The 16,057-nt window shown below is 32.3% G+C and overlaps 2 protein-coding genes across 5 annotated transcripts in view; one reads left to right on the top strand and one right to left on the bottom strand.

Annotated features, from left to right (window-relative positions):
* The first annotated feature begins 108 nt into the window (after positions 1-108).
* LOC122637146 (proline hydroxylase buaE-like) lies at positions 109-15,167 on the top strand. Of its 4 annotated transcripts, none has more exons than XM_043829094.1 (7): positions 109-329; positions 2,094-2,282; positions 11,260-11,375; positions 12,932-13,047; positions 13,633-13,777; positions 14,111-14,293; positions 14,514-15,167. In XM_043829094.1, the coding sequence occupies exons 2-7, from the start codon at positions 2,189-2,191 to the stop codon at positions 14,865-14,867; spliced, it is 1,008 nt and encodes a 335-aa protein (XP_043685029.1). In that variant the 5' UTR covers positions 109-329; positions 2,094-2,188; the 3' UTR covers positions 14,868-15,167. The 4 variants fall into 4 exon arrangements, with proteins under 4 accessions (XP_043685029.1, XP_043685030.1, XP_043685027.1 ...); XM_043829092.1 differs by lacking the exon at positions 109-329 and adding an exon at positions 1,247-1,704 and having other exon boundaries at positions 1,778-2,282; XM_043829093.1 differs by lacking the exon at positions 109-329 and adding an exon at positions 1,247-1,857.
* The window catches only part of LOC122637144 (translation initiation factor IF-2, mitochondrial), a 4,315-nt gene continuing 2,674 nt past the window's right edge, over positions 14,417-16,057 (bottom strand). Inside the window, exons 9-12 of the mRNA XM_043829090.1 lie at positions 15,782-15,946; positions 15,570-15,710; positions 15,161-15,490; positions 14,417-15,043 (exon numbers count right to left, since the gene is read on the bottom strand). Of these exons, the coding sequence (XP_043685025.1) occupies positions 15,318-15,490; positions 15,570-15,710; positions 15,782-15,946 (479 nt within the window). The 3' untranslated portion in view covers positions 14,417-15,043; positions 15,161-15,317. The remainder of the gene's footprint in view (positions 15,044-15,160; positions 15,491-15,569; positions 15,711-15,781; positions 15,947-16,057) is intronic.

Genomic DNA, 16,057 nt, shown 5'->3' with positions numbered 1-16,057 from the left:
GAAACGAGGAAAATATTTCGTTACGCGTGGAATACCGTGTGAATGCCGGTATCCAAAATACAAGTATTATTTGTTATGATTGGAGGTAAGTTGTCTAAAAGGTGGGAAGCATAATCGTCGACAAAGCGATGGTGGGGGACTAGTGGATCCCCTATTTGAATTTCGTAGTCGTCGCGACTGGATCAGTACAGTCCAAAGCATCGCACGAGGTGGTTTGTAAAGAATCTAAGGAAAAAGGATTATTTCGATAGAACCGAGTTCTCATGAACTGTGAAAATATCATCAGGAACAATTTTCCTTTGATAGCGACGAGCCTTTTGGGTTATCAGGTACGTACCTTCCTTTTTTCTTTTTTTCTTTTCTTCTTCTTTCTCTTTCTTTCTCTTTTCTTTTAATTATAGTATAGTAAACGAATGGGTGCTCTTGACGAAATGCGAAATACAAGATATGAGTCGGCGTTAACCACCTTGCGCACGTACATCATAATTATTATTTATTTCTTCCTATTATCGAAGGTCGAATTTTGATTTTGTTTGCATAAGTAGAAAGTCCATTAGGGAATGTAGCACGTACATAAATGGGATTTCTACGTCGAGTCGCGACTTTAATAGAACTGTGACGACGCTTGCTCGAACGACTTGCTCTACGTTTTGCATTGCTGAAACTCCCCGTCGCCATAAGACGATGCTCGAAATATCCTATGTTGCTAAATTTAAAAATCGCATTAAGAACGAGCACAATTCCTTTTGCGATAAGAGTATTAAGTTGCAATCTACATAAAAATATTCAAGTGTAGATTAAAAAAAATGTGATCGTAATCAAATTTGAGATATCTAATATCGAATTTTAATCATGCATCTATTCAGAATGTTCCTGTCGGATATTTAAAAATTTCGATAATACATATACGCGATAATAAACAACAATTGATTATTCGCAGACAAGAATTAATAACAAGAATTAATATATTCGTAGGAGTAATAAAAACGACTAGAATATTCGTAAAATCATATTATTATATAGAATGAGAAGAAGAAAATATTTTTTTTAATATAAATTTCAAATTACCTGAGGCATTGTAATAACCTGTTCGAATTTGCGCATGCGCAGCGATAAAGTAGTGCCTCCGAAGGACAGGTTTCCTCGTTGTGCGGATCGCGAACTTCGGCTCGATTCGGGAACGTTCGACTCTCCCCGATCGCGCTCGGGTAACTTCGTTGAAAGGATTCAGACGCGCGTCACCGTTCGTACGAAGTACGACCTCAGTCGGAGAACATCCGCGCGTTAGTCAGCTTCGCGTGTTCGCTCTTTCGCGTAACACCGTGTCGCGTATCTCTTTCTCTCTCTCTCCCTCTCTCTCTCTCTCTTTTATTTTTTCTTCTTACCTTACTTTTCCTTTTCCCGCTCTCGCTCTCTGTCTCTCTCCCCCCTTCTCTTTTCCCATATTTTTCTCTTATTTTCTACGAGTGCTTGTCTCACACGCCACGCAATACCGTTCACTGGTCGTAGCATGTGCCCACAAGTTCACAGTCTTATACACGTTTATCTACCCCACCATCAGCCCCATAATAAACTTGTCTCTTATGGTTACCGTTAAAGGGTTATATTTCGCGTCCGTTCGGGAACAGGAAAGGAAAAGAAAAATCTACGCTATTTCCATCACGCTTCTTTTAGAAGCTCGTTTCAAGCGACAAATTTCATCGTGTTAGTTACCAACGACGCAACGCGAAAAAAGTAACGGAGTGACACTTATAGCATGATTTCTTGGATATTCCAGTGAAGGAAACGATATCGTACGCTTCGCAGAACGACGACTCGTCTGGCCGAGTTCGTGCACGTGGTAGTTGAGAGTGCGAAGTGTGTTAGTTTTACTCTTTCTCTCTCTTACTCGCTGTGCTTCTCTCTCTCTCTCTCTTTCCATCTGTCTATCCATCTTTTACTTGCTGTACTTCTATCTCTTTCTATATATCCTTCTCTCTCACGTGCGACGCTATTGGTCGAGGTCGTGTGTAGAGAGGAAAAGAAAGAAATAATAAGAGGCGCGTTTTCTCGTTTCGCGAGACGATCACGAATTTACTGTCATTCTTGGAAAGTTTCGGAACAAGGTTGAGAGAAGGAAGAAGAGGAAGAGGAGAGACAAGGAGGAGAAATTCGAATATCTTGGAAGGAGAAGAAACTGGCCGGGAAGATGAGTTGCTGTACGAGTGCACCGATCGTGACCCAAACTTGTGAGACTTTGTTGAGCAAATGCGAAGTGCCGATTATTGACCTCGCTCATATGGGTAAGTCTCTCAAACGTATAATTCTTCTTCTTAATCATTTTTACAATTAGATCACGATCGATTTTGAAGCGTCTAACATCTCTATCGTACGATTAATTCTTCGGCCGAAGTCGGTTAACGTCGTCAGTCGCGACGTTACGAATGGCGCGAAATCGATATCAAATTTGAATGTTATACTTAACTTCGGAGCGCGCGCACACGTGCGAATATTTTTTTTTCCTACTCTGTTTTGTCTTTTCCAACGCGATATATTTCGTGAAATAATTTATCAATACACGTTATTAACGCGTGTCGTATAGCGTAAATAATATATATCTCTGTTGCCAGTTATATTGTAGAAATCGATAAGGAAATCTTATGTGTGTGTGTATATATATATATATATTTTTTTTTTTTTTTACAAAATTCGACAAACGTATTAAGACAAGTTATCTCGGTTTGTTTTTTCAACGCACACACACACACACACATGGATGTATATATGTATGACGTATATATGTATATCAAAAGACAGCTATGTACAAATCGTAAGTACAATGAAATTAAAGTGAAACATTAGAGAATAATTACAGCTACGTACGTATGTATATCATTTTCAAAGACGAGTCACGTAGCCGAGCAAACGACTTACATATGTACATTGGAGCAACTGGTTATATCAGAGAACGAGATGTTTCTTTTTTACTTTTTTTTTGTTCCTTTCTCGTTATCCTTTTTATATCATTTGCATACAACCTCTCCTTATTGGATACGATGCTGCTACGTGACTCTTTGGATAACATCTACATATGTATATATCTACATCTCTTTCTTTCTCTCTCTCTCTCTCTCTCTCTCTCTCTCTCTCTTTTGTTTTTTTTGAAAACGTCAATTTATCGAAATGTATCGATAAAAAAAATTCGAGAATCGAAGATAAAAGGGACTCACTTTGTTTTATGGTTGCTTGGCAACGAGGTCAGGCAAGCTGCCAAAGAGCAAAGAAAGCGACGAGCGACATGTAACCGAATAAAACGAAACCAACAGCTTGCTTCTTCGTTTCTTCGTCTTCTTCGTCTACGTCTTCGCTTCGTTTCGAAGCAAGAACCTGAGAGAGCGAGTTGCAGAGAGTATATAGTCGGAGGCGTCTACTTCGAACCCGACGAGCCATCGAGGTCAGAGCCCCTTTCACAAAGAAGGGCGGACCCTCCCTTGGCGCCCTCGAACGTTTATATAGGGTGTCCCATCGTGATATACCAAACTCGATTTCGTTCCACTACGTTTTTACTTTCTTTCAAAAATCCGATCATCCTTCCCATCTTTGCTTCAACGATAACTCCATTTTTTTCTTATTTTTTTCTATATCGTTTTATTCAATTCTCGATAACATCGTATACTTATATACATATGTATATATCTATATTTTACGTTTAATTTTATTTCACTTTATCGTCTAAAAATGAATTATTACTTCATACTCGAAATTGTTTACATGTTTCTTATGTACAAGTTATATTTAATATAGTATTGTGTATATATATATATATATATATATATATATATATATAATGGAAATATGATATTTTCATTATTTGATATCTTTTTTTATATATTAATAATATTATAACTACATGACATCAGATTACTTTTTATTTTTTAATTTTGTTTTTTATTTTCTTCTTTTTTGCAGATACAAAGAAAAATTAGGTTACAGAGTATTGAGTAGAGCGCATGAAATCGATTTATTTATTCGATTGCAACGATAATAGAAATAAACTAGTTGTATTCTCGATCGTTCGAAGCTTTTCGTTGAGGATAATCGCGGCAATTTCATTGTTATGAGTTAAGTGTATAATTGCAGTAAAAGAAAACAATGTCGTGGGATGATGAATAATGTTAAGAAAAATGACGTTTTAATCTGCGAAAATTCCTTATTAACTCCTATTGAGAGTATTTTACTTCTATTAGGAAATATTTTTTCTCGTTATAAGATTTTTCTTAATTTTTTTATTCTTTTTTTAAATCTTTTCTTAATTATTTACGGGAAGAATATTCGTAATTATAAATGATATGAAAAATAGTGAACTTTTTATCGAAAATTATTAGCCATTGATACGAAAAAAATGGTTAATCGTTAAACACATATTAGGAAAAATAATACAGTATATAAAACAAAGAGAGAGAGAGAGAGAGAGAGAGAGAGAGAGAGAGAGAGAGAGAGAGAGAGAGAGAGAGAGTCAGATGTGTATATACATATAGAAGTATATGTATGTAGAAAAAGACATGTGATGTACGTGCGTCACGCATCGTCGACAGTAAGATATCACGTATCATGACTGTTTCCTTTGTGTTGTCGATTCCGACCATGGAAAGTTGTTACTTTGACTAAAAAAAAAAAAAAAAGAAAAGAGAGAGATGCTTCATGATACAAAAATCATATAAATCTCGTACGATATACTTATAAACTTAACTGTAAGAAAGAATTCACGATCCGACTTTTTGTAGTTTTTGTAAAAAATAATCAACGTAATCGATCGTCGAGTAATTCAATATTATAAAGAGTACATAGTTAGAAATTTTCCGTTAGTGAATTCTTTCCTGCTATATAAAGAGAAAACGAACAAACGAACCCCACGAGGATTGCATATGATCGCGTAAATCTCGCGCGAAGTTGACTGAACAAGCATGGTCCAAAACTGGTATGGTATAGTTCCAGTCAAACCGGTATATATATGTATAGTAAGTTTTATATATAGCTAACGTGCAACATATATTTATACTTATCCTACCGTCTTACAATAAAATGAGAGAAAGAGAGAGAGAAAGAGAAATTTCACACGCGTGAACTTGAAAAATTCGACCTTTTCTGTTCATGTTTTTACGAGTAAATTACATTATTTCGAATATTTTTACAAATGATCGAGAACCAATATAATAATAACGAAAGATCGTTGGTATAAAGTACAAGAGACAAGTGTCATCTAAAGGCCACTTTAATGTAACGCGATTGATTCTACGTATACATTTATGTCTAAATAAGCATAGATATGTACTCGCTATGCATCGTTCATGCAAAAACCTGTAATTAGATGTGTGTATCTATGGCAATTACGAACTAAGACGCCAAGTGCAGGCAGTGCATTATCATTTGCAAAGAAACAGGACGCGCTTTTGCGAAACGGATGTGAAAAAGAAGGAGAAGCAGAAAAAGAAAAGGAATGTAATCGTTTATGCGTCTTATTTTAAAACACACGAAAACACGATTTCAAAAATAATTATTTCTTCATTAGAACCGGTTTTTTATTCACGAAAAAAAATAACGTATACATATACACATACATATATACATATAAGTCAATCCAATAGAGAATCCACAAAACGTTCGTGTGTTATCCTGTTTGGAATGAAGGCATCGTAGGTAGACGTTGCAAAATTCTAACTTGCGCAAGCGTATTACACGACGTTGACGTCTTTTGATGGCCAATGACGTGAATAAACTGTCATCGTTTTCTATTATTGCAAAAGTCTCCCCCTTTATTCCTGGATCAATGAAAACTCATTAACGGGACGATTCGTGTTTGAAAGAAACCCGAAAGAAAAATAATAAGAAAAACAAAGAAAGTATTTGTTAAAAGTTTTCGTCGTTACAAGCGATGATTTTTGTACCAATTACAGTTTTTCCTTTTCTTAACATTCATATTAAATATATATACATATATATATATATCGTTCAAGTTATGACGTAGATAAAAGAAAATTGTAGTAAATAGTGCCAACTGAGTATATAAGCGACGAAAGAGATGTCAATGCATTCAGACAAAGTTTCCACAAGATATTCATAATGAGATTGATAAGAATGATAAAGATGATAAACACAATATTGAAAAAGACGGAGAGATTATATCTACGTTTTTTATAAATCATTACAGTTTCGTTTCTTTTTCTTCTTTTTTTTTTTTCTTTTCTAGGAATGTAAAACAGATCGGTATCTCGTTGGTCAGCTTATAAATCGTTAATTCGTTCGCAATAAAGTTTAAAAAAATAGGAATATAATCTTTCATAGTTTTAAGAACAAAGGGTTATGCTAAGAGTCGAGAAATGCAAAGGTGTATAAGATCGGAGAATTCGCTTGACGTATGTAGTTTCTCCGAAAGAGATAAATCAAAAGCAGAGATCGTCGTGCTTTATAACTATAAAGATAGGAGGGAGAGGTGGGAGATATTCTTGGCAGTTGCATCGATCGTCCGTTTCATCGTCTATGAATTGTGAACGACGAGTTCTGTCTACTGAGAAAGAATATATATGTATACTACAATAAAATACAAACACGCGATGGCTTCGTATACGAAAAAAGGAGATACGTAGTGGTTGTGTGTGTATGCGCGCGCGCTATATATATTACGAGTACACTATATATTATATATATATACATATTTATATATACCGCGATATGCTTCGTATATTTATATGGAATAAGAATAAAGGAAAAAAAATTTGATATTTTTTTGAGAATACAAATGCAATTATCATCAAAACAGATAAAGATTCTTCGACGCAAAAAAAAAGTCAAAGAATCTTTATTTCTATCTTTATTTCTTTCTTCTTCTTCGTCTTCTTCTTCCTCTTCTTCTTCCCTTTTAAATTCGATCGTTTCTCACGACTCGTTCATATCTCGGCCGTGACACCGACCACGAGCAAGGAATTACACGATTGAATTATGTTCATGCTCCTTCTGGAACATATTTAATAGTACATAGAATAACACCGTCGCGAGAAAGATTTAGATAAATATGATTCGAGAGATAAACATGATTCTGATCGACCTTCGGAATTTAATTGATTTTTTTCCATCTTTCTGTTTTAAAAAATGCAATATAAAAAACCACTCACGTAAGAGAAGTATTACTATTATTACTATTTTTTTTTCTTTTTTTTTCTTTTTCTTTTTTTTTTTTTTTTATTTATTTACTTTTTCTTTTCTTTTACAACGTCGTGACTTACGTAAGCGTGTATAAGTGTGTACTTCGTAAATCGTCATGATAATTACGTCGTTTGAAAATCGTATAATTTCATATATGTACACATGTCTATGGGAAATATACATTCTTTTTATTTTATTTAAATGAAATTTCTGTAGAGAAAATGTTATTTGATTTTGTTGTCATTGTCGATGGAATATTCTCTCAAGGCATAAGAAGAATTGTGCGAAGTTGCGTTGAATTCTCGTAAAAGAAACCTTGCCGATAAGCGACGTCATTGGCTCATTTTTCCCAGTAAATATTTATCGTACTTTGCGATCTTGAGCTTATTATCAGCGAAATTGTATTTTCTTTTAGGTTAAAGTCCATTCTTATGATTGATTAAATCGCATTAAATAAATGATTAAACTCTTTGACCACTTATAAAAATGCTTATAAATTTGCCGTCGTGGAAATTATTTGGATATTTCTTTTCTTTTTTACTCTCGATTGAATACTTAGAGAGCGAGAAGGAGAGGGAGAGTGAGAGTGAGAGAAAGCGAGAGAGAGAGAGAGAGAGAGAGAGAGAGAGAGAGAGAGAGAGAGAGAGAAATTGTTACATCGTTAAAAATGATTCTTTTCAACTCAAATACGAAATATCTTTGATAACGAAACAATAACGTCTTACAGTTATCATCGTCGCCATTTTAAAAGCAAACACGGATTGTCCCTACACTTGAAAAAAAAAAGAAGGAATAAAAGAAAAAAGTTTTAAGAATATCGGAATCGTTATCGTTAAATCGATGAAGATAAGAACATCTGTATATCCGCGTTATTTATTTTATCGTTGTAATTTAGATTGAAGTCGATTAAGATTCTTGTCATTTTCACAACGTTTTCTTCCTTTTTTTCTTTTCTCTTTCTTTTTTCTTTTTTTTTTCTATTTTAAATCCATCTCTAACGTATTAGCAAGATAAAATCACAATAATTACATTAAAGTTCCATATATTACTTTTGAACAATATATCTTAATTGAACATGTTTCATGTCGCATTCTTTTCTTTTTTCTTCTTCTTTATTTTGTTCTCTGTTCGTATTAACTTGTATACTTATCGTAACTTTGTATACGTGTAAAATAAAAATATTATTAAACGTATAAAAAAAAATATTATTTCTGTAGTGCATGGTAAATGAAAATACATAGGATCGAGTGAAAATTTTCGCTGGTTTCTCCTGGTACCGACAGTCGACAGTTCTCTTTCTCTCTCTCTCTTTCTCTCTTTCCCTCTATATATCCCTCTCTCCATACTTTCGCTCAGTACACCTACATATATACAATAACGATCGAACGCATGTACCGTTACCGGATGCTGACTTTAAAAGCACACGCAATACGTATATGGTTGATATGTATGTGTGCATATGTATGTGTATAATATACATATATATATAACGTACGTATGTACATCATGCATAAAAGAAAGAATGATGATATTGCAATTACTACAATATATATCTATTAAAGCATTTTATATGTGTGTATGTGTGCATAAATATCATTGGATTAGTAAATACTCGGCATCATTGATTTGATTGGTATTTGGATATGCTCTATATAATTTACAATCCATTACTACGATACACTTCTCTCGATGACAACGATGATTTATCGACATTGAGATATATGTATCTATATATATTTGTACATATATATAGGTATGCATGATAAGACATTTGTATATTATGTACATAATCGATTCATTGAATAACCAGATACTTGCACTTTTCTTGGAAGTATATGATGATATATCGTCGCATATTCATTAAAACCTTTCGTAAAAAAAAAAGAAAAAAAAAGAGAGATAGTTTTATATAAAATAATTCATTTAGAAGTGCATATGTAATAATCGTTTAGTAATAAAATCTAAAAAAGAAACATGTGCATACATAGATACATAAATAATACAATCGGAGAAATAAATCGATTGATTGGAAATTTATTGTAAAAGAGTCATTGGAAAATTTTAAGTATTATTACTTTGAACGCAATACTCTATCGAATAAAAACTAGACAATTTGATGATATCTTTGTGATCAATTGATAAATGATTTCTATTGTATTTCTATAATCTTTTAGATTTTGCAAAAAAAATATTTGCGATAAAATCTATTACGTCAATTTGATATAACTTTTTTTTTTATCTTGGTTACATATATGTAAACGTAAAACTATCGCAAACGAGCGTCGTAATTTCTATTCTAAATGGATCTAACTATAGCACATTATCGAAATACGTGAGAATTTGAAGAAAGTAGGTAGAGTTCGTTATATCGATCATTTGTTAAACAATTCGTATGAATTCACTTCATCTTTACGTTTTGCTAAGTAAACTAATAGGATCGTTTTATCTAATTTGATACTTCTCTCTCTCCTCTCTCTCTCTCTCTCTCTCTCTCTCTCTCTCTCTCTCTCTCTCTCTCTCTCTCTTTTTCTCTCTCTCTCTCTCTCTATTTCTTTATCGTTTCGTGTATTTATCGTTTCTTTGCAAATATCATTCGGCACGTGTGACTTAGTCATTGTAGAATTTTTTCATTAGCGATAATTTCATGAGAAGAGTCGTTTACATCCAGAATGCAATAATATAAACTATTTACTACAATTAACTAATTATTTTCAATGGCAAATCGTTGATTACTATTTGTTCAATCTCGCAAAAAAAAACAAGAAAGGAAAAAAAGTGAAAGAATATGCTTGAAAAAACGACTCATGTATCTAACAGAAAATGTTCAATGAGACATACGTGCTTGCAAAATTTTTAAACAATATACATTTCGTTATTTGTATAAATTATTTATTGTTATGTATCAGGTTAACATTTTTCCTAGAAGGTGGCACACAAAATTTGTTTTTCTGACGCCTGCTGCAACAAAATTCGATATGCAATTGCAACGCCCTCTTTAATTAAAAGAAAAAATGCATTTTATCTCAACATGATTCTACGATATCTACATATATATATATGTTTTACGGATAGTTTGATATAAATTATTGAATATTTATTATACGATAAACAAGATTTTTCTTTCGTAAATATATTTATGTATCTCGTATATTTTTTTCTTTTCCTTATTTAAATTTATTATTTTCGAAAACGAACGTGATAGTTATCAAATCAGAGAAAGAGAGAGAGAAAAAATTGTTTATTTTATTTTTGATACGAGTAAAAAAACACTTTCTAGATTTGATCATTCGTCTATTTATTCAAAGTCAATTGAGGAAGTGGCTTGCTATCGTCCAAGGATGTGGTGAATCAGTTTCAACATATTAATCTGGAGGCCGTTATCTCTTCTAACAGCGTTACATTCGAACATTTATTAGAGTCGAGGTCAAGGTAAAAGATAGGTATCTATATCTACCTATCTTTCAGAAAGAGGTTATATAGATACTTTTTGGAGATCTTAGTCTTACGATCATGATAATTACAATGTTAAATGGATAAAACAGAATGCAAAATATATTCTCCTAACAAACTTGGCTATTTGATATTGAACAATTCAAAAAGTTCTTTTTTTTTTATATATTTCTTCTTTTTTTTTCTTTTTCTTGTCTGATAACATTTGAAAGGAATGCAGGAACAATGATCGATGACGAAAAACAAAAAGAGAAAGCATTCGTAATATTGAAAGTAAACTAAAAAGAATAAAAAATAAAAAAGAAATGTTGTGAAAGAGAGGTAACGGAAAGTCTGTCAAGAAAATATCTGTGTCACCCACTTGCGGTCTTGTTTAAATCTATTTCGCAGAGGGGGACAGTACAGTTGGCGTATCGATGAAACGTTTCTTGAATGAACGATCAAAGTTTATGTTCGGTGACATAGCGTAGTAAGAGATAAGAAAACTATAATAACAATAATAATAATATTCTCGTTATTCTTTCTCTCGTACGTACGAATCACTCTTATCATTACAAACGACTTAACCTTCATATTGTGTTTATATTTCTGTACGATCTTTTATAATTAGAAATTTTTCTATATTTTCAGGGACCGAAAGGAGTCCTCAGAAAGGAGTTGTCAAGCAAGTCGCCACGAAATTAGTAAGAGCGTTATCGGAAAAAGGATTGGCTTTACTCGTTAATCATGGCATTCCAGAATGTAAGGTATTGCTGAATTCATTATTAATCAATGAAATTATCTGTAAATATAATAAATAAATCTTAAATAATTCGTATTTTCTCGTTAATCCTCTACAATTCTTATGTAAAGCGTCTATACAAAAGTAATATAATTTTAAAAATGATGTATAATTATATACAAATATAGCTTTATATTTGTATAATTATACCATACTAAGTATAACATATTATATACATGTAATTACTTATTATAAATTTTGTAATAATATAAGTTATAATATTATAAAATTATATAATATAATAGTCACTTTAAAGTAGTTATAGTAAAATCTATTATATCTATGAAAAATCTTATATATACGTACGTACGTATTTATATATGTATGGATGTATAAAACAAAAATTGTTGAATATAAGGAAATGATTAATTGGATATTAAAATCAAAAAATAACACAAAATACAAATATATATATATATATATATATATATATATATATATATAAACGTATGATTTTTAATTTACATAACATTATAGAGGATTAACAATTTTATATTTTTCTTACATCAACTTTAAAAGTCAATTTTAGTATATGTATTTAATATAGAATAGATAACACAAAGCAAACAAGGATTATTATGTAATGCACTATCACAACTTTATTTATTTTCATCATCTTTCCAATGTAGTATAGCTTAAGAAAGTGTGAAAAACATTTTGCTATCATGGCGATGAGCATGCATACGTTGAATCATATTGATAGGAGAAGATGATATATTAATAAAATGAATGTAGACATATACTTATGTATCGGTGGAGAAGCGTCGAAGTTTTCAAGGGCTCGTGATAAAAGTCTCTTAGATTACATGTACAACGACCTCGCCACTTGAACTTGCTATTATCCTGCACAATAGTGATGCAACAGTTCATTATGCATACATATATATTTTTTTTGTTTTTTTAGTTAAATAAATTGTCGTAACTCTGAAAAGGATAACAATATATACGTGCATTATCGATGCTAAAGACGATCATCGATCAATCGATCATTCTCGAGATCCTACTAATTTTCTCGAGATTAAAACCACGTTATGTATTTACATATATGACAATCGATAATTCCACTTTTCATGCATTTTATTCGCTTATTGTTTATTATTATTATTATTATTATTATTATTATTATTATTATTATTATTCATATACATGATTTAATGATAACAAAATATCGATGGATTCATGATCGGATCGACCACCTTTCTGAAGAAAAATTTATTTAATATTAAACTCTGTATCGACATTTATATTCAAGTCAAAGATAAATCTTTACTAAAATAAATAATCATCGAATTAAGCTATGAATTTGTATTGAAGATAAGAAAGAAATTTGTATTACATACAAGAACAATTTGAAAGACTCGCGGTTTTCTTTTCTTTCTTCTTTTTAAAGTCAAAAAAGAAAGAAAAAAAATAAGATCGCAAATCTTTCAACTCGACATAATACATTTATATTGTACGTCGATATAATATATGATCGTCAATTGATTATAGAATCCTCTCTTCGTTTTCGCGTGATTGCAGTTGAAGGCCGCGTACAGAGCACTAGATGAGTTTTCCGAATTGTCAGAAGAAACAAAAAGCAAGTACGAACGTGATCCTTCGACTAATCACGGATATGTCAAGCCAGGAATGGAGAAGTAAGTGTAGATATTGGTGTACGATGTGAAACGGTTTGGTGCGTATGAATCAATAGTGAAAAAGAAAACAAAAACAAAGAGTAACAACAATGTCAACAACAACCAAACCAAGACCAAGATTCATTGATCGTAAAAGCTAGGAATATATATCATTTACACTTACATTGTGCAATTATTTGTTACTCTTTTTTTATCTCGCTATTTTTCTTGTAAGTACTGTAAGAAGAAAAATATTAATCGAGGAACTAATTAGACAAATAAAAGAAAATAAAAATAAAAAGGAATAAAGAAAGAAACCTAATTTGTTAACTCCGTGGGTGTAGATATATTGGATCATTGTAATGATCGTTTAATAATTGAAAATTCTGAAAAAGTTGATATAAAAATGTAGGCATTCCTGCGAAGATAAAAGAATAATGAAAACGCGTAAGGTAGATCTCTTGACGATTTTCTATTTTCTTATCTCTCGGTATATTAATGCGAAGGATAAAATAGAAATGAATATTCGTGATTTTCTTTTTCTCCTTCGATCCGTAAAATTCGCATAACTTTTGATTCTGACATATTTTTACTTTCGAATATTAGATTCTCGGATGAAGAAGAAATTCGTCACGCTTACAACGTCACCGGCCACAAAGGAGCGTTACCGCAAGATGAAGTACCCGGATTTAAGCCCGCAGTCGAAGAACTAGCTCGAGATTTCAAACAACTCTCTGCCATGCTGTTAACTGTAATTATCCTTCACTTTTGAATAATTGAGAAAGAAATAGAATATACCGCTTAGAAATAATATTTCGTTACTAATCGTTTAGCTAAACTCGGCTTTGTTGTATAGTGTCGATGCAAGAGACGTTTAGAGAATGATTATTTTTCTTTAATGTGATAACGATGTTTTGTTTTGCCAATGTTAGAAAAACTGTAAGTAACCCTATAAACCAATCAATCAATCAATCGAGGAAAACAAAAAGCTGTCTAATACGATTGGTTTCTTCGGTTGCATTACAGCGAAGAGTACAATGAGCTTCTAAATAGCAGGACAATGTATCTGATATGTGCCTTATAGGCTCTGGCCGTGGGCCTAGAGCAATCTCCCGACTTCCTGCTCACGAAGCACGCGCACATGCTGGGAACTGGTAACGAAACGACTCTTCGTCTTCTCTACTATCCACCACTTGGTGCACCGGTACCAGGCGTGACGCGTTGCGGAGCTCATTGCGATTACGGCACTTTCACTCTGCTCGCACAGGTATGCGTACAGCCTCGCTTCTATAAGATAGCAAGTTATTACATAAAGAGATAATAAAAGGTTCTCGTGATCTTGAACACAATAGCCAGGTCAATCTATCTATGAAAATATAACGCATCTACCTTTTTTCTGTATCACCTTTATTATCTTTTATTCGCTTAGGAAATAGGATAGACCTCTGAATTTGTTTTCTTCTTTCTTTCTTTCTTTTATTCTTTAGGATTGCGAAGGTGGCTTAGAAATACAAACACCGCGTGGAGATCAGTGGAGACGGGTCGGTCATCTTCCTGGAGCTATTTTGGTTAACACAGGGACCATATTGGCCAAATGGACCAACGATCAATTTCCAGCTTTGAGACATCGTGTAGTTGTACCGGAACATTGCGGTCGTGGTCGTCATTCCATCGCATTCTTTGTACATCCGAACAACGATATCCCTATTGAACCGTTGGATATTAAAATCGTGAAGGCCAATCAAGAATCGGCACCCTGCCGCCTTCAAAAAAAGAAACGTGGTGTCTTAACGGCGTATCATCATCTTCAGCGTCGATTTAGAGAAACTTATGCTTCGTAATATCGTGTCTCGGTATCATCAATATCTATCATTCGGTTCATCATTGAAATGCACTATTCATTTTCCAGGTTACATTTCGTATTGGCTATATGATTTCTATCCTCACCTTGATTTAATGTAACTCACGAGTAAACTCTTTTCAATTGGATACAGTTAGATTCCTTTCTCGTACGATTCTATGATTTAATCGAATAATAACAAATTACTTGACACGTTAGACACAGTATAAGTTTGTCATACCAGAAAACATCGATGTCTCGTCTTAAGGCAATAATAAAGAATTCTGTACTTACATTTAAATGAAATTGCTCATTAATTTTCCTTATAGAATCGAAAATACGAGGAATTAGGAATCGTAAGTATATCTCTTTATTATTATTTAATTTGTATTATTTAATGCTTATATAGTATTGCCAATTTTAACGTAATTGAACAGTCATTAAAATATGCTTAGAATCCAGCATTCCATTCGATTGATTGCTTTTCTTTGTACGGTTTAAAACAAATTATCTTATCCCCTGGTTGAAATGTTATAGAAGTTTTGTCCAATCTAATACCGCATTCTGTGCCATTTTTAATCGAGTCTACTTCATTCTTTAGATGTCGCAGTGATAGTAATTTTCCTGTTACAGAAATGAATGATCAACCTGTGATCTTTATTTCAATTTTTTAATAAAAGTCATACATACTTTTTCAACTTACCGGTATAAATAACATTTTCATTTCGTATCAAATGATATATTCCGTTCCTCTTAAGAATACCTTCAACACACTGACAACCAGCAATACTGACACGTTTCTTCTCTACTGTTACATCAAACTGTTTCAGAACTTCCGCTTGACCTTTAATGTGTATAAACTTTTGCAATGTAAAATCTATAAAAAATAAGAAATTATTATTTTAATAATCTTACCAATTATTTCTTCACGATCTTCGAATGGAAGTTTCATATTAATTTCATTCTTGATATCATCTATTAGTTTGTATATGACGTTACAAGATCGTATAGTAATATCCTTTATTTCAGCCATCTTTTGTATTTCGCTTGGTACATTTACATTAAATGGATAAATAACAGCTGAAAAATAATATCATTTTAATACAATTATGTAACATTTGCAAATATGATTTGTGTGAGATATATATATATATATATATATATATATATATATATATATATATATATATA

The sequence above is a fragment of the Vespula pensylvanica genome, chromosome 24, assembly GCF_014466175.1.
Source record: "Vespula pensylvanica isolate Volc-1 chromosome 24, ASM1446617v1, whole genome shotgun sequence".
In the NCBI taxonomy this organism is placed as follows: Eukaryota; Metazoa; Arthropoda; class Insecta; order Hymenoptera; family Vespidae; genus Vespula; species Vespula pensylvanica.
The sequence above is the reverse complement of the archived record's forward strand: the minus strand, read 5'-3'. Positions and strand labels throughout refer to the sequence as shown.

Excerpts from the sequence above, each read along its gene's own strand:
- LOC122637146 (XM_043829094.1), top strand. The coding sequence starts at position 2,189 with ATGAGTTGCTGTACGAGTGCACCGATCGTGACCCAAACTTGTGAGACT. Across the intron at positions 13,048-13,632 it reads GTCAAGCCAGGAATGGAGAA|ATTCTCGGATGAAGAAGAAA; the intron begins GTAAGTGTAGAT and ends TTCGAATATTAG. Across the intron at positions 14,294-14,513 it reads CTTTCACTCTGCTCGCACAG|GATTGCGAAGGTGGCTTAGA; the intron begins GTATGCGTACAG and ends TTTATTCTTTAG.